Source organism: Acipenser ruthenus, chromosome 12, assembly GCF_902713425.1.
Source record: "Acipenser ruthenus chromosome 12, fAciRut3.2 maternal haplotype, whole genome shotgun sequence".
Lineage (NCBI taxonomy): Eukaryota > Metazoa > Chordata > Actinopteri > Acipenseriformes > Acipenseridae > Acipenser > Acipenser ruthenus.
The window spans coordinates 10315999-10337700 of NC_081200.1; the positions used below are offsets into that span (position 1 = coordinate 10315999).

A 21702-nucleotide genomic window follows, 5' to 3' on the forward strand; every position below is an offset into this window, starting at 1 on the left:
AACATAAGTGTTTTTTTTGCAATCGAGCTTGTAACTAGTGAAAGGCAGAATGCAGCATCAGAAGGCAAAACAGTTTCCATACGTCAGTACACTAAATATTAACGTTATTCAAATATTTGTGATTTTGCAGGAATGCCAAAGAAAGCTTGATCATAAACTTTCTCTGGATGCCTATTTACTGAAACCTGTTCAGAGGATCACCAAGTATCAGCTGATGCTAAAGGTAAATGAGCAGGGTTTGACAATTCATGGTATCAAGGACCTCAAGTTGTATTTGGTGTCTGTGGAAATTGCATGGTTGCTTGAACCCTAGAGCTTAACAACAGTGGTAGCTTTAGATTCTTGTGGCCCACTCATTGTGTGTCTCCACTATCATTGTTTTGCTGCAAATGTTCCCCCAACTGGACTTCGTTATAACCGTAGTATTAGTAGTATTAGTGTATCATACTGTGCAATGCAATGTGTGTGTGTATGGGGTCGATGTTTTAACTAGGCATCTGCTTTGCCAAGCAACTAACGTATGTAATCTGTTACCCTTAGGTTGAAAAAGTGACCTCCACAATAAAGCAATAAAGCCACAATATTGCCCACTGCCCATCACTTTTCCACCCTTGGGGCAACAGTTTAGCGCACCCTGCCTGACTAGAGTGGCTGCTAATGTTTTCACACTATGGCTTTTTTTTGTGTTTTCATTAGGACATGCTCAAGTGTAGTAAGAACTCAGAAGGCACTGCAGAGCTGGAGGAGGCCCTAGCAAGCATGCTAGACATCATCAAGTCAGTTAATGACTCTATGCATCAGATTGCTATAACTGGTTTTGAGGTATGTTTTAATTGTTAAAGGGCGGGTACAATACACTGCAGGAAGTTTCTAATTCGGTATGTCAATAGCATCTCATTCCTCATCAGGCAAACATTGATTTCAAATATTTACATGTGTTTACTTAAGACCTGTAGTAGATTTAAATAAAGTGAGGCCTCGTAGTTTTTTTTGTTTTTTTGTATAACCTTGTGTAGGGAAATAAATCCGACAAATTATTATTTTTTTTTTTTTATCAAAAATACTTTATATGTATAAAAGAAAATAATGTTAATGCAATCATATAAACATTGGATGTTTATAAGCAAAGACGTGCAGGTCACAGCATGCCCTAATGTATACGTTTGTATCATAACACAGACATCCGTGGAGTCAAATCAAAGAATTGATTGACTATCAAACAAAAACATTACATTAAATACTATGAATAGATTAGCCTTTCCACCCCATTTCTTATACTCTCTTCCAATCAGTATGGATCCACCCTGCTATCACACACCTTCAGCACACCTCCTGGTAAGGGGGGGAAACTCGCTCAAATCTATCCCATTTTATAGTGCATCACATTTAAGCATTTTAACTTAATCTGTTAGACACCATTTCAAACTAGTCCTTTGTTTGTGGTGTTCTGTTTTCACACTGTATCTCCACTCCTCCACCCATCTTGATTAGACACCTGCTAACTTTGGCGCTCTGCCTGGATGCCAAGATACAAGAGACTGCAAATGTTTTTTTTTTTTTTTTTTTTAGAGAGACAGGAAAATTGCAGAGTCTTGCTTAGCTAGTTACATGTCCTACATATCAAAATTTGAAAATATAAAAACTCATACAAATAATCAATTGTATAATTAACACTTTATGAAGAATGTCATCTCCTACACTTGGAAAACAAAGGGGCCTTTAATAATTATTTCAATAGTGACAGGTGAATTGATCCCGTCGGCTCATCTCTTGGACATTATGAACAGATGTAAAATGTTATATTGCTATAGGTGTCCATTATAATACAAAGGGCCACTTTTTATGCAGTGTATAATTCTTTTTTTTTTTTTAAAGAAGAAAAGTTACAAATGAAAAGCCAACTTGAGAGTGCTTAAGAGACGTTATATTATTTATTATTATTAATTCTTATTATTATCATGTGATTCAAACAAAAAAAAAGTTAATGACTGGAGATAATGGTATAATAAATACAAAATTAGAGTTGAAGTGATGTTTTAAAAAAACAATTATAGGGTAACCTGAATGATCTTGGCAAACTGCTGATGCAAGGGTCCTTCAGCGTGTGGACAGAACACAAAAAAGGACACAGCAAGGTGAAGGATCTTGCCCGGTTCAAGCCCATGCAGAGGCACCTCTTCCTGTATAACAAGATGCTGCTGTTCTGTAAGAAACGAGAGGAGACTGTGGATGGCCATGAGAAGACCCCGTCTTATGGCTTCAAGCATTCATTAAAGGTAAAGGTTATATATAGTGTATATAGTGGATGTAATTTGTGATACAGAGATGCCCTTGATTTTGTATGCACAGCCTTGACGGGGAATGTACACATGCTTGTTACTGTATTGTTTCACCCTCGCCTCACTCCACCTTCCACTTTTTTTTTCTTTATGTCATTTTTTTTTTTTTTACTTTTTGGTCCATATGAAAACGATGATTTATACCAAGAAAATACATGACTTTTGTTATAAAGATGAATCAGTGTAATTTAATGTATTAGTTTATGGGCAATTCAATATGGAGTGGAATAACTGTCAAAAATAAATGCGTAGGCCTACCTGTAAAATACATTTGTAGACTCGTAAAAAAGATTTGTACCTGTAAAAAGCATTCTGAATAAAAACAAAAAACATATGAGCCTGCTCAATGCACCAATTCAAATGCAATATTCACGATAGTGATGTTTGTTTAGCTGGTGTTATTTTACTTATTTGTTTTCCTTCATAACACATATAGGCAATTGAAAACAACGGATATAAAAATAAACTATTAATAGACATATAGAATAATAGATGGGCTTCAGTGAGTTACAGGAAAATAATTCCATCTAGGGTTTATGTGACATCATAAACTACGAGACCGTAGTTTTTATGAACTTACAAATTTTACAGTTACACAGAATGCTTTTTACAGGTTGTCGCAGGGATGGCTGTAGTGGTGACGTCAGGCCAGCAGCAGGAACAAAAACAAAGAAGCAAATACTGCGGTGCAAAAAGACGTGCTGTGCGCCATTTATTTAAATAACAAAAACACTTGCTTACAGAGCGAAAGAAAAGATAAACAAAAACAACTCACAAACACAAAACTTACTACAGGTCAGGCTGGGCAAACGCCTTCACTGTTCCTATAGGGTTTTTAAGTTTCGCTTTGATTTTTCTCTCTCTGTCTCTCTCTCTCTCGCTCGCTCTCGTTCACTCCTCTGAACACCCACCCAGAGCATGGAGAACTGCAGGCTTATATACAGGTGACCATCTCCCAATTAGGAACAATTAAACAATTAATTAACTCGGGAGATGGTCACCTTCTGCACAAGGTTTTTTTATGTGGATGGGGCTTCCCATCCACGCTGCTAAACAATACAAAATAATAACAAAACAGACTCAGCCATCATATTTATAAATAAATAAATAATAACAATAACAATAATAATACCACAAAACAAATACAAAATAATAAATTGCACAGGGGCGGAGGGGTACCCCGTTCTATAAATTAATAAATACATGTACAGGGCTCCTCGCCCTGTTACACAGGTACAAATCTTTTTTACAAGTGTACAAATTTATTTTACCGACACAAGTATTCTTGACAGTAATTTTACTTTTTAATGTTCATGGGTAGCTGTAGCAAACCTTCAGTTATAGAAAAGCAGTTTTTATTAAAGAATAGGCAATATGTTAAACTGTTCATAACACTACCTGTACCGTGTAACACATGTTCTAGTGCACCAGACTCCTTTGTGATTGTAATATAATGATGCACAAAGTAGATTAAGGTCAGACAAGTTACTTGTATTTCAGTGTGAGGAAGTGGTGTTGGTTGGTTTGTTGGTGTGGCTTATGTCAGTTAGCAATATCCTATAATAATATTTTCGATGCTATTGAACTTGTAAGCAGGTAAAAGCAACCAGGGGTGGTAAAAACAATTAGACAATCCTATTCTAAGTAATAAGAAGAATCAGGCAAACACAGAAAACTTATGTATCTGTCCATCTCGCTTGTTTCCAAGTAAGAAGTTAAAGCAGGAAATCCTAATTTACTTTTTTTCCTGCAGATGAGCGCTGTTGGCATCACAGAAAACGTGAAAGGAGACAGCAAGAAGTTTGAGGTGTGGTACAATGGCAGGGAAGAGGTCTACATAATTCAGGTGAGTGTACTCTTCTTCTGAAGGTGCACAAACAGATACATTTTAAATGGCAATAAATGTCACTTTGACATTTTATTGCATTGTTTTCCCAATTTAAGTAAGGATAAGCCAAATAAACAAAACTAAACCTCCTACTAAAACTAAATCATACTACTAACTAGAAAATACTATCCATCCTCACTCATGTCCAATAGTATCAAAATATTTAAAACAATTTTGTATGTTTCTTATAGTCCTTGTACTGTATTGTGCTGTATCGCTACATAATTGAATGGCCATATGTCCAGTTATAGCCAGTCAAGTAAAGCTGGTTGTAATGTAGTAAAAATAAAACTACTTATTTTTCTAATTCTGAAGTTAGAGTGATTTTTAGGTTCTGCATGAAAGATATTCAACTTAAAAAAAAAATGAATAGAACTGATATGTGAAGGCTAAACTTGAAGGGTGTTTGATATATTTCCCATCCCACTCGTGATCATTCAATGAGAAATCGCAATCAAATACGACTGGACTGGTTTATTTTGTTATTTTGTGCGCTCATGAAAAATAAACGCTAAACCAGGCAACCCTAAATATAAGCAATTTAACAACACCAAATAGGTCTTCTACTGGGGTGAGTACATAACCCAACCAACACACGTCTTGTTCATCTTTTCATGAACAGGCCTCATCGATGGATGTGAAGAATCTGTGGGTTACTGAAATCCGAAAAGTGTTGACAGGACAATTGGAAGCATGCAGAGGTACTCCCATTATCACAGAGAGCAATGTTACATGCTGTTTTGAGGTGTTTCAAATCCACACTACTTAATTATACAGTATCCTCTGCAATACATTATTTCAAATATGACCTTTACATGCTTTTTGATATCCCTATTTTAATATCCTCACCTATGTATGGATTTTGTATGGTTGAGTTTGTAGGTTATGAAAAGCATACACATAATCCTTTTAAGTCACCCATTCTGTCCATACCTGGGGGCCTTCTAGCTGTTCCTAGTGTGAGCTATTGGGGCTTCTGGAGATATACTGACTAATAGCCAAAGATCGTTTTGTGCTGCTTGGAACGCAAGTAAGGCCAGCGATTCCCACTTGGCTGATATTTGTGACACAAGAAGACAACCAGAATTATTAGAGAAGTCTGTATATGGTCATTTAATACTGGTGTTTTCTCGGTTCAATACAGAACTGTGTAGCAGTTTTGATTATTATTATTATTATTATTATTATTATTATTATTATTATTATTATTATTAGTTTATTTAGCAGACGCCTTTATCCAAGGCGACTTACAGAGACTAGGGTGTGTGAACTATGCATCAGCTGCAGAGTCACTTACAATTACGTCTCACCTGAAAGACGGAGCATAAGGAGGTTAAGTGACTTGCTCAGGGTCACACAATGAGTCAGTGGCTAAGGTGGGATTTGAACCGGGGACCTCCTGGTTACAAGCCCTTTTCTTTAACCACTGGACCACACAGCCCTATTTGAGATAACAACCCGCAGATGACTCAGGCTAAGACCACCCAACTCCTTGTGGTCTAAATGTCCTGTTGTGCTACCATTTAAAGTTAACCCTGGTTTTGTTTGTACAGCATATTTTGTACACAGGAAAAATAATAGGTGTGTGTCTGTCCTGTAATAGGATATAGTTTATCCATAGGCTATGCAATATGCAAAAATGTACACTACAAAACTTGCACGAATCCTTGTACATGATTTTATAATTGCAACAGGAGCGTAAAGAGATTACTTCACTATGGATTAGAAAGATTTAAACTTAAGACAGAGTTTCCAACCCTTAGCTTCTGCTCAGGTCTCCTTAGACTGTGAGGCTGTGCTTCACAGGTGCAAGTTGTTTTTCAAGAAAGGCGAGAGTGTGTTATTGCTTTGTTTTGTAAGAAGGGCAATTGCTGGAATAAAATACATAGTTTTGAAAAATATACAGTATTGTAGGAAGGCTACTTGTGTGTATCTCCAAAAACAATGTTTACCAGATATGAACTCATCAACACTGGCTGAGCTTATATATCCACTGTTCAAACTATAGCTCCATTGTATGACTGTTACTTTCAATTACATTTCCATTTTAATTAGTTTGCTTGAGGTTGGCACAGGTAGGCAATCTATGGTGGGTGCCTGTAATTCAAAATATTTGGATGTCCTGGAACCCCATTCAGGTAAATCCAAGCTCACACATCCAGTTACACCCTGGAGAAATGTTAAACAAAAAATAATTTGGATAGGTGTACTTTCTGAGTTCTTAGATACATTTCTAAAATGTATTATAGACATACATTTATTTATATAACACGAGAAATTCCTTTAATAACTGTACTTTTCTGTATTCTTTGTTCTTGAATAAATAGAGGCCAGCCAGCTTCACCAAAGGATCACTGAAAATGTATATCATGCTACTATGAATTCCCCCAATGCAAGGTACAGTTCTGTATAATTTATTTTGCTTTTAGAGGTACATTGTGGGTGTAAGCTGCCACCATGTGGACATACAGCTGTAGTAGTTTGGAACCTGGCTATTTACTACTGTATGTGTAAGTGTTGTTCAGTGTAAAGAGAATTTCTATTTGGGTAGTCAAAAGTAGGACATGACGGGGGAATTTTGCTGCATATTTTTTTAAACAGTAAAACAAAATGATTAACAGCTACTCCTGTTATAAAGGTAAAGATTAGGGCAGCACACTGTATCTCTGTATTTATGTGTGTCATTACTGTTTCATATTTTGCAGAAATATGAGAAAGTCTTCATGCAAGCAAGAAAGCAACAAGTCTGAGTCCTCAAGCCCTGAAACAGTTAATAAGAGAAGCAGCCCCGCTAGTCCCAACACTAGACAAAAGAGAAGTAAGTGATTCAAGTGCGATGCACACAGTCCAAAAAAGGGTCCTTTCTGCTTCAGACCTGTGATCTGATTTTTTAATTTTGGAGTTGTTGTATTGTTTTAGTTTACCAGTTAGCTAACAATCCTACTAAGCTAAAGGTACATTAAGAGAAATATAGAAAACCTTACAGGAAATTGGTATCAAGTTGAGGCGTTGGGAATCTTTTGTCAGGTAGTCCTGGAGCACAATATATAGCCAAAACTGCCCTCTTCAACTCAACAAGCATGCATGGTTTGATTCAATGTGCATTCTCTTCAGTTACACCCTGGGGAATTACGAAATTACCCACCAGCATAATTTTACGCCTAAAACGTATCACTACGCATAGGCATGTAATATTAATCGCCATTAACAGAGAATTATAGAGAAAAATGTTGGATCACACTGAGGATAAGGGAACATTGATCGATTTTGCCACAAAATGCCACGACAAAGGTCCCACGTTGAAAATATATCAGCAAAAGAGAGAGTAAAAGATTTTCTTTGTTTTGCTTTGTACACTGTGAAGGTGGCAACCGATGCGACCCACAGCGCTCTGCCGCCAGGGGAAATTGACATCAGCTTGTTTTGGTCATCGACAGCTGACCGTCTTCCTAATTTGAAAACATTAGCTTTCAGATACATAAATGCAGTAACAAATACAGCTGATGCTGAGCGCTGCAACTCGCTGTATAATCTCGTCCTGTCCGATCGTAGGCGTTCTCTTTCGGAAGACAAACTGAAAGCGTTGGTGTTCCTTTATTTCAATCTTGGAATTTAGAAAGACTTTATGTTAAAAAAAAAAAAAAAATCCATTGTTTCCTACATAGATTTTTTTTTTTACTCATGCTTGTACATACTTGTAGAGAGATACCGCATAATTTTGCATAATTTTGATTTCTTCTGTGCATAATTCCCTGGGGTGTATTCAGTGTCATGAGAAATAATGACAGGCTACACCTCCCATCACATTATAGTACAAACTTCTTGTTTTTATTAAAGAACCATGAAAATTAAACAGAAGAACAAGCTTTAAAGCAACTGGGAAGTTATAAATCTAGGCAACTTAAATAAACCAAATATATCAGGGATTAAAGATTATTAGAAAATTGCTAGCTTTATTCTATACATTTTCTAGTTGAATTATAATAATCACTAAATACAAACAAGTCAGTCAAACAGTGTTCAGTTACTGTCTCTACTGGCTTTGTTTTACTGAATGTTCTAGGTCACTGTTACTACAGTTCCATATCATATGGGACTTCTTACATGAATTGAGTAATTTACTAATGTTGTATCATTAACAAATACAAATTACACTTAGTGGAGTGGAAGTAATATTCTCCCTTTAATTGTTTTCAGTTTTCTTTGAATAAGTACATTTTAAAAGTTGCAGGGATACTACAGAAACATAGTTCTAATATTGAACAAGGAAGACATGCTTTCCAAGTACTGTTCCGCTATGTCTGAGTGATAGTGGATATATAATGCTTTCAAGCTTTGTTACATGTGAACACTTTCATGAGATACTCTGAGCTGCCGGCATATACCCTGCCTTCCTTACTTCTGCCTTTCCCTTTGCTTTTCCTTTCCTAGCTGATGCTTCTGCCAGTCATAATATTGAGCGTTCTGCTCTTGCTAAAAAGCGATTCACATTGCAGGGTCTTTCCAACCGAAGGCCTCACTCTAAAGGTAAAGTCAGCCCCTGAGCCTGTTGGTGTTTCAGAAATCGCCATCTGCATTGCTGCTTTACTCGCCATTTCATTTTGTCCTCGGGACACTGCTTTGATATCTGGGGCCTTGTCGTTAACAAAAATAGCTTTTTAACAAAGTTAGCAATGTTAAAATATACAGCACTTTCAATAAATACTGGCAATCTATCTTGTCACATTAATAAAGCCATGTGCATCTGTTGTGTTAAAATTCTATTACACCAAAGGCATGTCTATGTAGTAACAGACCAAATATAATTTGATTCCTTGAGACTAGGAACTGTAGCTATGAGAAACCAGAACACCGCAAAGTGAATTATGGGAAAGCGGTTCATGTTCAGCGTAGATTAAAGTATGTTTTATGTGGATGCTCATGATGCAACAGGCCATAAAACTAAAGGACAAAAATTTAGACGGCCTTTTCCTTTCATCCCATATACAGAGCCCACATTTAATTAATGAGCTCTTTTCACTGTGTCTTTTGTGCAGCTCAACATTAATTAACTTAGGGAGAATACTTTGAGATGCTTTAATTGCTAAATGAATCTTTTGCAATCAGATAGGAACTGCATTGACTTATTTCATATGTGCAATCTTTGCATGGGTTTATCTTCCTTTTGCAATTTAGATTTTTTTTTCAGTTTGCTTTTCTGCATTTCAAATGATTGTCAGAAGCTGCACCAGCTAACCCCCCCCCCCCTTCCTCAAAACATTCTAGAAGCACTTCATTGAAAATATGAGTGAATCTCACTATAAACAGGGATATGTCTAGCGCTTTGTCTTTTTTTATTATGTTGAATCCACACCTTAGGGACTGCTGATCATAAAGATATCCTAAATAATGTTATATAAAGCTGAGTACCATGAGGAAACATGTTGGTCAATTAAAGATAATTATCTGTAATGTTCCCACAAATAACCAGACAGTTCATAATGATTCGGTAGCTTAAGGTTAGGATTAAGGAAAAGGTTAGAGAAATAATACAAAATTGACATGTTTTTACTCATAAATATTGCCCGGATAACATGGAAGTGTAACCGCTATGTCTGCAAGTTGCTTAAACCCAATTTGTATGTATTTTTGTTCTCCCTTCCCTGGCTTACTAACTGCTAACCCTGCTTTTCACTCCAGATCCTCCGTCTAAAGAGACAGAAGTCACGCGTCGCTTCTCTTTAGCCTCCTCAATCAGCTCCTCAGCTACTAGACGCACAAAAGGTACCTGAACGCCAGCAGTGTCCATATGCTGCGTGTACTTGACAGACATAATAGTGCCTTTTTTATTATATTGCCTGATACATCACTGGTGCTAGGTATACATCTTTATTTTAGCCTAGCCCTTGCACACTGCAAAATTATTTTTCTTTCTTTTTTTTGGGGGGGGGGGGGGGGGGATTGATGCTGTTTGTCTTGTCTTTTGTGCAGGTTGTTCTCTTGTTTAATGCTGTGCATTGTTCTATACAGGTGCTATTGCTCCTAATCTTAAAGCTAAGAGGCATGAAATAAAGAGTGACCCCACTCCATTGGGGTATGAAGGTATAGCTGGACATCTTGGGTTATTATGCATGAAAACAGTTTTTGTTGCTGTGTTGTTAATTGAGTTTGACTTGTCGTTTTGTTTGTTCGTTTTTTGCCTGCACCGTGTCGTGTTCGTGAGGTGGTGGTATCATTCTTAAAAAGCTGCAATAAAAGCATGTTCTTTTTAATGTGCAGTTGTTATGCTTGGTCTGTCAAGAGAGTGGGTGTGCATTATTTTAATCTGAGGACACCCCCCCCCGAAGGCCATGAGCACTTGATAGTGCTTGTTGTGATAATAAAATAAAAGCATTTTAATGTTAGTGGTCAAAAACTACCAGGAAGTAAGGAATGTATCATGGTTGTAAAATTTTGATTTTTTAATCATACTTCAGCAGGGCATGAAACTCATATTTCTGGATGATCTTAATTTGTTTAGTTTTTTTCATAATATTGACTTTAATAATGGTTGTCAACAGCAGTGCTTACTGGCAGTTTGCTTCATTGGAATATTGCCTCATGGCACTCTATGGCCCTGTTTAATCAAGAGACTGGGTGTACAGTAACTAACCACAACCACTGTATTTGGAAAACGTCTGACAGTACTGTGTATTTATTTATAAGAGTTAGTGTGATTTGTAGCAGAATATATTTAGTCATTTTACAGTGTATTTCATCTGGCCTGGGTAGATTGCTGTGCAGCGTTGACATTTCTGTTAGTACTATTTGTTTGCCCTAGCACTGCTGTGTAAAAACGTCCTTTTCCTCCCAGATACGTTAAGAGATGCTGTACCGGCTGAAAGCAAACGTAGCAGTACTATAAGTACAAACTCAGCTGTTACTAGATCTACTTCCCAGACAGGTAACTCAAGACAAAGGAACTCCTGTCAATTGTCATTGACATTTTATATTCTTTTATCACGATAAGCAGTTTTTTAATTTGTCATTACCACACACTGGGGGCAGATTTGCAGCTGGTATAAGCTGTTTTTGCAAGGAATCTTGCATATTATAAACTGTTTGCTTTCCATGAATTGTACTTGACATTACTGGTGTGCGCATTTACTTTTATTTGGTCGGTTCATAAGATCAGTAATTTATTTGTATAATTTTGCTGTGTTATTAATACTCTGTACTGAGATAGTAATATTAATACATTTTACATTCATTTACTGTTGCTCATCTTTTTTCCATTTTTAATTCTTATTTCCACACATTATTTAACAGGGTTAGACTGCTGCTGTTTAGTCACATGCAGACTGCATAACCTATAGTTACACATCGCTAGAAGTGAGCAGAAATGATGAATTGTATTTGTTTTTAAAGGTTGGACAAATAGACAGATTCCATCGCTGGACACTTGTGAGGATTTTGAAGCGATCCCTTCCAGCCCAGAGGAGGTCTCCAACTCTTCAGAGACAGAGGAGGAACCCAATAACAAAAATGTAAACACCTTTTGAAGGTTACATTAAAGAAAAATGGTCATGCGGTCGTTTGATTTTGTAAGCCTTTTAATAAGTCACATTGATATAGCGCTTTTTCTCTTTATAATATACATAATGCTACATTTTTAAAAAATGCTGACAAAGGTCACACTGCAAGAGGCTATAGAGAGATCAAATTGACAGGCACCGTTTTTAAATCGGTTCCCATTGCATTTTCTTTTTATTGTCCCCTTTGTAAGGACCGTGGTCTGTTTCGAGTTCAGGTGACCAATGATGCCAAAACTTCTGAAGAGCTGTCCATGGAGTCTGGGGATTTAGTGCAGTTTCTGGAGGAAGGGGAGAATGGCCAGTGGTGAGTACCCCCAGCCAAGGCTGTACATTCAAAATTAGAGCTGCTGGTATGACAAAAATAAGAGATCACCATGATGTAAATCAACAATATGTACAAAATAATATAGTGGTATATAGTCAGAAATGGCAATTAATAGTTTAATGAAAATTGAGTATAGTAAGAGGTATTTTAGGATTTAAGTAAGTAAATGAGGTGTTAGTGTCATGGTAAAGTATATTAAAATGAGTGATTTACTGTTTGTGGAATAACGTATTGTAAGATTCGATTTCTTCTTAAACATTATAGTCAGTCATCTTCAGGTAATTTCAATCGAAAGAGTTTCATTCAGGAACAAAGTAAATCAAATGTGAAGAAACAGCTTTTGAAGCAATATCATCTTGTACAACAACTTGTAACAAAGAAAGATGGGGCCCAAGGTTAAACCAGTTCATCTCGGTCTTATTTCACACCTATGCTAATACCATAGGTGTGAAATGTATATGTGCAGTTGCATGGTTCACATATGTGTTCTGTGTTTAAGCAGTAGATTTGAAAAGCCTTACATTAAACACAGGAAAACCACACAATGTTCAGCAGGGTTAGAAACTAACGCTCATCCATTCGCCCAAAGTGAATTAAAACTGATGACCGCAAGTTGATGTCTGTGTCTCAGTAGTCCTGTGAGCGAGTGCTTAAAAAATGTGTACAGATATTCTCTCACATTCACAGGCTTGCATTTAAAACAAATTCTGACAGGATGTAGCAGTGGTGAACAAACATTCATAAAGCTTACAAAATACTCGCTTGGATCTGAAACCTCCCTACATCTCCACTTCTCATGCTGAATTTCACTATTATTTTACTGTATTTCTTTTTTGAAAAATCCCAGTTGCTTGAACCCAACACATTTTATTTGGTAGGTCGATCTTCAATCAGTGTAAAATGTTTAAGTATTTAAAACTATATAGATTTAAGGGATGCTTGCTTAACTGTTTTATTACTAAACATATTCAGATTACAAGATTTAGTGTAAAATATTAGAATAACAATTTCATGTGGTCCGTTTCAAAGAAATGGAATGTGAGGGAATGGCTATTCACTTGAGCGACTTTGTGTTTTGATGTTTTTATACTGTTTTGATGTCTAAAAAGTAGATTTCGTTTATAATACTGAAAGTTTACATTTAAACCACTGCAATGAATACATTAATAGCGTATTGCATCTTTTGAAGTAAGTGTAAATTACCCCCCCCCCCCCAAAAAAAAAAAACATGATGATTTGCAAACACCAGGAATATGACAAAGAAAAGAAGCAATGCACTTTTCAAGTAACCTGGCTTTCACAATTTGACTGCCTGCAGTGTCTACGCCTTTAGAAAATAAGATGTACTGCAAGGTGTGTGTCCAGTATGACAAAAACCAGAGTGGAACATTTGTGACTGGGTCATCTGCCTTAAGATAGTCTATTTTAAAGCGCATGACAAATCAAGTAGGCATTTTAACTGTGAAACTGATAAAGGCAAAAGATTGTCAAACAAGGCACATCAAAAGCATAACAATTACTACACACCATAAACACCTCTGTGATTTTAAAGCTAAAAGTGCTTTTCAGAACAACTCGCGCCCTTGCAAAGCAGCACAACCATATTCTGATTCTGAATGACCTGGATGAGGCAAAAGGATTAAATGTGGGGAAAGCTATAGCAATTCTAAACAGGCACAGGAGTGTATACACGCTGTTGCAAAGACCCAGCGTAAAGCCGAGAATGACAACTGCTAAATATTTGTCGGTTATCTCGGACGGTTCTACAGATAGTTCCGTTAGTGAGGCAGTGATATGCTACGTGAAGTATGCTGTCAACGGATTTTATTGGGTTCGGAATGCGGGGAAGGAAGATGCAGAAACCCAATCAACGTATCTGGGAATGAGCATTAATGTTTATTCTATCTGGTTTTTTTTTGTTTTTTTTAAATACATTTTTAATTCATTTTTTAAGAAAATAAATGTAAACCTAATATTTTAGGGACCCCAACAGCTGTTGTTTATTCTGACTCGCATAAGGACTAGTAAGTTTACATAAGGACTAGCAAGTTTACATAAGGACTAGTAAGTTTACATAAGGACTAGCAAGTTTCAAAAGGTACTAGTCCTTAGGACTTGTACCGCAATTGTGTTAATTTCTAACCCTGTTCAAAAAGTTTCAATGATTTCTCACTTCTTTACCATTTAAAGGGGCACATAAAATGATTACTATATATATATATATATATATGAAAATATAGTAGTCTGACATGGAGATGGACAGTGTTTCTGGCTCACTGGTGTGACCCTTATTTTGTGGATTAAGCCAGAATGATTAGCTCAATACCCAATTAAACATCAAAATCAGCATGCAAATACGAAAAAGGCATTTTATGTGCATAATTACCAATTTCTGAGATGACAGGGTGTGCAGTTTTCATTCCTTCCTCTGGTCCAAAAAAAGAGCTCTACACAACAAGCCTTTTTATACTAAACCTGTTTTCTAGTGTACTGTAGCTTGGTATCCTCTCGGGCCTTCTAATAAACAAACTCACCATTCATGCATTTGACACACATACCCTGCTAGTAAGATATATTGCTACAAGAGATTACAATAGAAGAGTTACCGTCTGATGTGTGGTCCTACCCTTACAAAGCAGAATTAAGAGTACATGTTAAGTTAAGTCGTATGACAATATTCTGACCTGACATGAATAAATCCTCAACTGAAGTGAACCTCTTGCCATTATATGTTTATGTTTTAGGCTAGTCAAGAACCTTATAACTCAGAAGACAGGATTGGTTCCATCCAGCATACTGAAAATCGCTGGAGGGGTTCACTTAAACAGTAATTCTGGCACCACCTGTTAAAGTGTTAACATCTATACCATTCAAAGCCATCAGTGCAAGTATTTTAATAGTTCCACTTTTTTTGAAACCACAAAAAAATGATTATGTAACAGTTCTGCTCTTGGGGTGTAATACCTTGAGACATGCAAATTCAGTTTTACAGACCGATAAGTCTTACTTATTAAGACCTAATAATAATTGAAGGTGATATTTACTTGCCCTGGTGGTTAGTTGATTAAGCTAGATATTAAATTGGCACCATGCTATATATTCCGATAATGCTTTGTATAGTACAGGGCAAAACCATAGAACCCAGCTTTAATGATCCGAAGAAGGAGCATGATTTTCTTCTACTTAGCATTATTTTTCTGATATTAAACCATTCTGTGGAAGTCTCCATACCCCTCTCCTACCTGCTAGATGATATTGATTCTGCTTTGCATTTCTGTTGATCAGATAATATCAAACATGAATATCTTCACATTTCTATAATATTTTATGTATTACCTGTTTGAAATCCGATTACGGATGTTCATTTTAATTTTTTATTTCATCATTTCCACTTAGATTGTTATTTACCATGCTATTACCATGCTTATGAAAACACTCCCAAAAGCTAAATTCTGAATTAAGCTGTTTTGAAAAGTAAGCACAAACAGTGTGCAGCTGTAATTTCTGACCCCTGTTTAATAGTGATACTGTATTGAGATTTTCCATTCGCTAACTCACAGTTGAAGAGGGAACAGAAATTATAATAGCACACCATCAGTAGTCATTTCTAGAATCAGCTTGCTTAAGAAATTCAACTTTTTAAGAAGCAGTCGCCATGGTTGAAAAAGGGACATTAGTTAGATAGTCTCGGGTAAAGAAATGTTTAAGCAGAAACAGCAGTAAAGAACTGTACAAAACACGTAATAAGATATTAAACAGGAAATTAAATATTCTGAAAATGTTAACAGTATCCTTTTTAAAATCCAGTAAAACTCAATGACAAAAGTGTAATAAGGATTGTTTCAAGGAATGTTTTGTTGTGGACTGGTTTTCTAAAGTGTAAATTATTTATTTATTTATGTATTGTTTTTAAAAGGGTGGAAAACACCTGTTAGTTAGGAAATAAGTAGTTTCAGTATGTTTATTTCTCATTTTGTAGCTTGAAATGTAGCTTCTACATTTGAAAATTGTCATTTACATTTCTGAGTAAAAAATGTGCCTGTGTATTTATTTATTTATTTCATTATCATTCTGACTTTCAGATTTCTTTCGTGATATGTGCACTGCTGCATTAACTGACACTGAAGAAAAGGAAAGTGAATACATGGGGAATAGAGCTACAGAAACAAAGGTTGCAAGTTGAAACCCTGGCTCGTCTTTGCATCTCTCTGTGGGCTCCCGGCTCTGCCTGTGCCATGCATTCCATACTCCCGAAGGCAGAGCACTGCAGAGGAAGCTGTTTTTCTCATCTAAAGACTAGAAGTTCCAGCTTCCCTCCAGTATACAACCCCCTGACACTCAGCTGTGACTATAAAGCAGGTCACCAATGCACTTGGCTGCTTCATCTCATGGCAAGAGAACTGCATTCATGCTTACTCTGATGGATTTTATTTAGCACTGTTTCAGTGCCTTTCCACAGATTTCCTATTCCATTCCTTTTATGGAGCTTAACCGGTAAGGTATAAAACAAGAGGTCTGCGACTGAGTGAGATGCCGAATTCATAGATAGAAAAAACTGACTGACGTATGTCCATTCTATACCAGAGATACTGACTCTTTGAAAAAACTGTGTGATCACATTGAGCTGTTGTACAGCTTAAAATTGTAATTCGCTTGTCAGGTGACTGGTTCTGGTGTGTTTTGCTGGTTGTGTTGTCATAGTATTTACTTGTCTACTTTCTGTGATGATATGGACCAATAATGGCACAATATCGAGCAGACCAAATTATATTTACAATATCAAATATAATTGTTTTGCTTGAACTCTGAAATATATTGTGGTGATGATAAACTGGCTTTCTAAGGCCACAGGGTCAACACTGTGGCCTTAGTTCTGTAAGCAGATTACATGATAAACTGCTAGGGGGTGTGCAGGGATTCGGAAAAGAGCAGGGGAAAAAAGGAATGGACAGAGCCAACCAGAAGTGGACAAGGCTGCCTCAAAAGTGGGTCGAGCCAAAAACAGGTGTTGTAAAAAACGTGTTTCTGCTCAAACATGTGGTCCTGTCCCCATCCAGCACACCCCAACTGATTTATAATAAATATAAATATTATTTATTTATCATATATAGGGTATTTTTACTGTCTTATTCTAGTCTTCAACAATGAGACACTTCACTAAAAAATGAAGCACTTCTTTATGTTCCTTATATTTTACATTTCTATTTATCTGTTTATTTATTAAGTACATTTTTAACCTTCTTGTATAATACCTGTAGCCAGAAATACAGCAGTGGCCAAAAGCTTTGCATCACCTTATGGAATGAACTAATTTAGCTTCATAAAGTCTATTGAAACCTGCTGAATAATGTTATGTTAACATATTGAATTACATACTGCTTTGTAGTTTTCCATATACTTCATGAAAAACTGACAATTTTAAATGTGACATTTCGAAATCGAACATGAAATACTGTATTACTATTATGGCTTCTGATAGACACTTGCAATATCATCATGTTAAATAAAAGATCAAAATTATGTTCATATAGTTTTTTTTGTTTGTTTGTTTTAATTATATCTCAATCCTAAAATTCTAGGTGATGAAAAACTTTTGGCCATAGCTGTACAATACTAGAACTCCTTACTGACTTACTGATTACTTCACTGGAGGACTGTCACAAAGACGGCCGGAGTGGGTGGCGTCAGACCAGAAGCAGGAAATAAACAGACAGAGATGTGTGGTTTGGTGGAGCTGAGCGAATGGTTTCGCTCAGCATTTAATAAACAGCACAGAAAATAAAAGGTTTTAACACAAAACACGGGACACGGCACTATACGCCAAAATAAAAAGACAAACAAAACGTACTACACTTAAACAGACAGACGAACAAACACGGTGAGTGAAAACACTTATATTCACTTTGTAATATTCTCATTCATTCTCTCTCTCTCTCTCTCTCTCTCTCTCTCTCTCTCTCTCTCTCTCTCTCTCGTTCTCCACTCACCTAACACCCAACCACGAGTGAAAGAAAATGTGTCTGTATATACTGTTGTGCTGGGATTCAATTACTAATTAATTATTCACTTGAATCCCAGCACGTGAATTAATTCTGTGCAACCCCGTGCTTACATATTACATTTAACCAGCACGTGAAGTGATTTGTGCCCTCCTCGTGCCTATATACAAATCTACACTTTTTAAATACACGTGAAACACAGACCCGTTTATATCCCGTGTACCAATGACTATACACCAACATTTACACACGCACGCGCAACACATAATATGCACACGGGCGGGGCACATTGCCACAAGGACTTAATCCATGTCCAACAGCAAAGTTTGTACAGGCCCTAGACAAACAAACATAAAAAAAACATCTGCCATACCATTGTCAGAAGGGTGTAAGGCCACCAGACAGACACAACATCACTGAAACTGAATTTTTTTTAAATGGTTCTGGAGGGATAAGTGACCAATCCTTGATGATTTCTACCATCTGCATCTTACCAGAATGGGCCGCAGAGTCATCACCTTTCCAAGTGTTGCATATCTAACAGCAGACACCTATTAGTCTTTCAGTTTCATCTGTATTTTCCTATGTGACTGAAGCTGTCCTTGCATTTTTCAGTTTTCCAATTGATAGACTATACATTTACCATGATTTTCCATGTTTTTTTGTAATACTTTACCACATCTCTCTGGACTTTACAATGCTTACCTGTGATTTACTAACAAGGGTAAAAATACAGCTTTTATATTGCAGGGATTCCATTTGCATAACGTACCAGTCATGTGAGTAACAAATATACACTACAAGTCGCAGGTTATTTATTTTTTTGTCCAGCCTGTGTAAATTGTGAAATGGTTCAGGACCAGTGAAAGCCAGTGTTCAACTGAGACTTGCATATGAAGCAACAGGAAGTACTTTTAAAATTAGATGCAGGCTGCTTTTTGTATATATGAAAAATGTAATTGGCACAATGCTGTAAATTCCATTTCTGTACATTTTAAAACAAATTACAATGCATTATAATGACCTGTGTCTGGGCTTCTTTCTTCCACTAACCTGTTATGAATGCATGTTATCAATACAGCACCATTATAAACCTGCACTGCACATCTGCAGCTCTTTTATCAATGATCCCCTGTTCAATTTCCAGAAGTGTCTAATGGCTGACATCTTTGAACCAAATTACTGTAGATCCATTCCCTGCTGTGCAGTGCATTCTCATTACAGTTCGTCAGAACTGGTGGGTCCTGAAGCTCCAGAAGAAGCAGACTCGATATCATCTGGCCACTAGTGGTAACAAGGTGCACTTACTGGTACTGTTCTGTTAAGAGGAGGAATGTAAAACATAATGTCTTCACTTTTTTTATAGGGAGTTATGGTAATGTTTAGTCCTTTGGCTTTGTGTTTCATATCCCTAGTGTACAGTTAGTTGATCTTGATTATTAGCCTGATTGTCTTAGTTATCATGTTGTACCACAGAGTATGAACTATTCTTTCTAACTTCAGGAAATCGCTTGTGTACACAACCCCAGCTGTTTTCCAATGCTTGTTTTGTACAGTTCTTTTTGTATTGATGTACTCACTGGCACATCAATACAAAAAGGAAACAGACTCACAAACCAGTCATCATATCACTCTAGTTGCTGTATATGTATAATATAATTGCTTTTGTTTTTAGGTAATATTTTGTTTAGAATATATTAGAAACATTTGTCAAAAAACACATCTATCATTTTTATATGTAATTGTTACTGTACGCAACATGTATTTCTACTTTATGGGGGAGGAAACGCCTCAAACAAGCTGTCCCCCCCCCCCCCGTCATTCACCAGCAGCAGAATTAAAGATGAACAGAAGAAGATCGCCCCCTAGTGGTTGCATTGTTAACTGACGATTGACCAGGAAATTATCAACCTGAATCCAAATTGAGGTTCCATTTAGTTTGTTTTATCCCATCTGATCTTTGCTTCATTCATTACATTAGCATGCAGGCTAATATTCAATTTTTATTCAGAATATTGGCAAAAGGTATTTCACTCATCTAAACAGCATATTCAGACTAAGATACGCAGTATTCTGAGTAAGTGTATTCAGAATAAGACCTGTGGAATATTAGTTCATGTAAACTGTGTATTCCAGATACTTGTCTTTCTCTGTTTCTGTGCATGTGTAAGACAACCTGTGATTGGCATTTGTTAAACTGACTCTATTTAGGGAACCAGTGCTCTGCAAATAATAGTACAGCTGAGACACACAGCCATTGAATTGCAAGTAGATAAACACATGGCCAGATGTGCAGTTTAAAACTTTATACTGCACCTATTAGGTATTCCATTTTTCCGCTGTTACAATTTAATTGTGTTTGATTGAAGTTTGCCTTGCTTTATGTTTTGATCTACTACAAATACTGTTACAGTAACCTGGTATGAAGATGCCAGTTTATCGGAAGGAATAAAGTTTCAACACACTGAGATTGTCTATGTAGTGTTTAATTGTAATTAATACATTAAGGGCACCACATCAAATGACTCCCGTTAAACTCGTCTTGCTTTTTAAAACGTTTGTAATTCTGTCATTGCACATGCCCAAGGTGTGTAGTGTTCTGGATATTTCTGTCTCCATGTTAATGTGGAATATTAAATTCCATTTACATATAAACAGATTATCTAAAATGCTTTTTTTGGAATACTCGTTTTCCAAAATATGTATAAGTATTCCGAATATGTCACGCATGTAAACATTCTGAATACACACATCTTTTAGATGCCCTAATGTGTCTTTCCTTACCAATTTCCTTTCCTAGAGTCCTATTAACCACACTCTCATTAGGTAAGGACATTGGCTGTATAAAAATAGGCCACCTAAATAATGGCAATCAAATAACTGGAACTATGCACAAATATTTCATTGCAAAGTATAATATATATTTATATTATGATTTATGATATTTATAGTGCATCCAAATAACCTGTTCCCAGATTTACTTTTCCCAAGCAAAATCATTACAAATTATATATTATTTATAAATTCAAAGACTGAGGTATGTAAATGATCTGGTTAAAAAAAGGTAGATAAAATGTATAATTGTTTATTTTAACAACACTGTATGTTTTCAGACTAAGAAAGGCCGTAATAAAGGATCCAGCCTGAACTCCTGTGGCTCTCCTCACCTAAAGGCTCATCATCTTTGTATCGATACAGCTACCAACGACAATCACTGCAAAACCCAGCAAGCACTCCTGGAGCTGCGGAAAACTCTATTCTATTACTCTGCGAGGCATGCTCCACAGATAATGTGTTTCAAGCAAAACCACAAACTGAAACAACAGAAGGAGGACATGTACTAAGAACTGCAGATATCACAAATTAATCCAAGAAATACTGGCACGAATAAGCTTGGCAAGTCCCTCTAAAGGTTGAAGGAGCGACCTTAAGTGATTCATCGCAAGCATCTGTCTGTACCTGTTAGGAGCCTCTGTGGAATTACTCTGTGGAGCAAAAATTGTGTCGAGCAAAGAAGGGTTTGGATTCCAGTTCAAATACAGCCAATTCTGAAAAAAAAAAACAGGGCTCTCAATTATTCAGTAAAGTAACTGAAGCT

At 36.5% G+C, this 21702-nt stretch overlaps 1 protein-coding gene across 17 annotated transcripts in view; it reads left to right on the plus strand.

Annotated features, from left to right (window-relative positions):
• The window catches only part of LOC117417153 (guanine nucleotide exchange factor DBS-like), a 100206-nt gene extending 80260 nt beyond the window's left edge, over nucleotides 1-19946 (plus strand). For 6 of the 17 annotated variants that reach the window (XM_059034504.1, XM_059034505.1, XM_059034511.1 and 3 more), the window contains exons 20-34: nucleotides 131-223; nucleotides 697-822; nucleotides 2055-2276; nucleotides 4093-4185; nucleotides 4850-4928; nucleotides 6555-6624; nucleotides 6933-7045; nucleotides 8659-8754; nucleotides 9907-9990; nucleotides 10237-10308; nucleotides 11060-11149; nucleotides 11614-11732; nucleotides 11972-12084; nucleotides 14850-14932; nucleotides 16188-19946. In XM_059034504.1, coding sequence (XP_058890487.1) covers nucleotides 131-223; nucleotides 697-822; nucleotides 2055-2276; nucleotides 4093-4185; nucleotides 4850-4928; nucleotides 6555-6624; nucleotides 6933-7045; nucleotides 8659-8754; nucleotides 9907-9990; nucleotides 10237-10308; nucleotides 11060-11149; nucleotides 11614-11732; nucleotides 11972-12084; nucleotides 14850-14932; nucleotides 16188-16288 — 1554 coding nt within the window. In that variant the 3' untranslated portion in view covers nucleotides 16289-19946. The remainder of the gene's footprint in view (nucleotides 1-130; nucleotides 224-696; nucleotides 823-2054; nucleotides 2277-4092; nucleotides 4186-4849; nucleotides 4929-6554; nucleotides 6625-6932; nucleotides 7046-8658; nucleotides 8755-9906; nucleotides 9991-10236; nucleotides 10309-11059; nucleotides 11150-11613; nucleotides 11733-11971; nucleotides 12085-14849; nucleotides 14933-16187) is intronic. The other 11 variants (XM_059034501.1, XM_059034512.1, XM_059034502.1 and 8 more) reach the window with 11 other exon arrangements.
• The last annotated feature ends 1756 nt before the right edge of the window (nucleotides 19947-21702 follow it).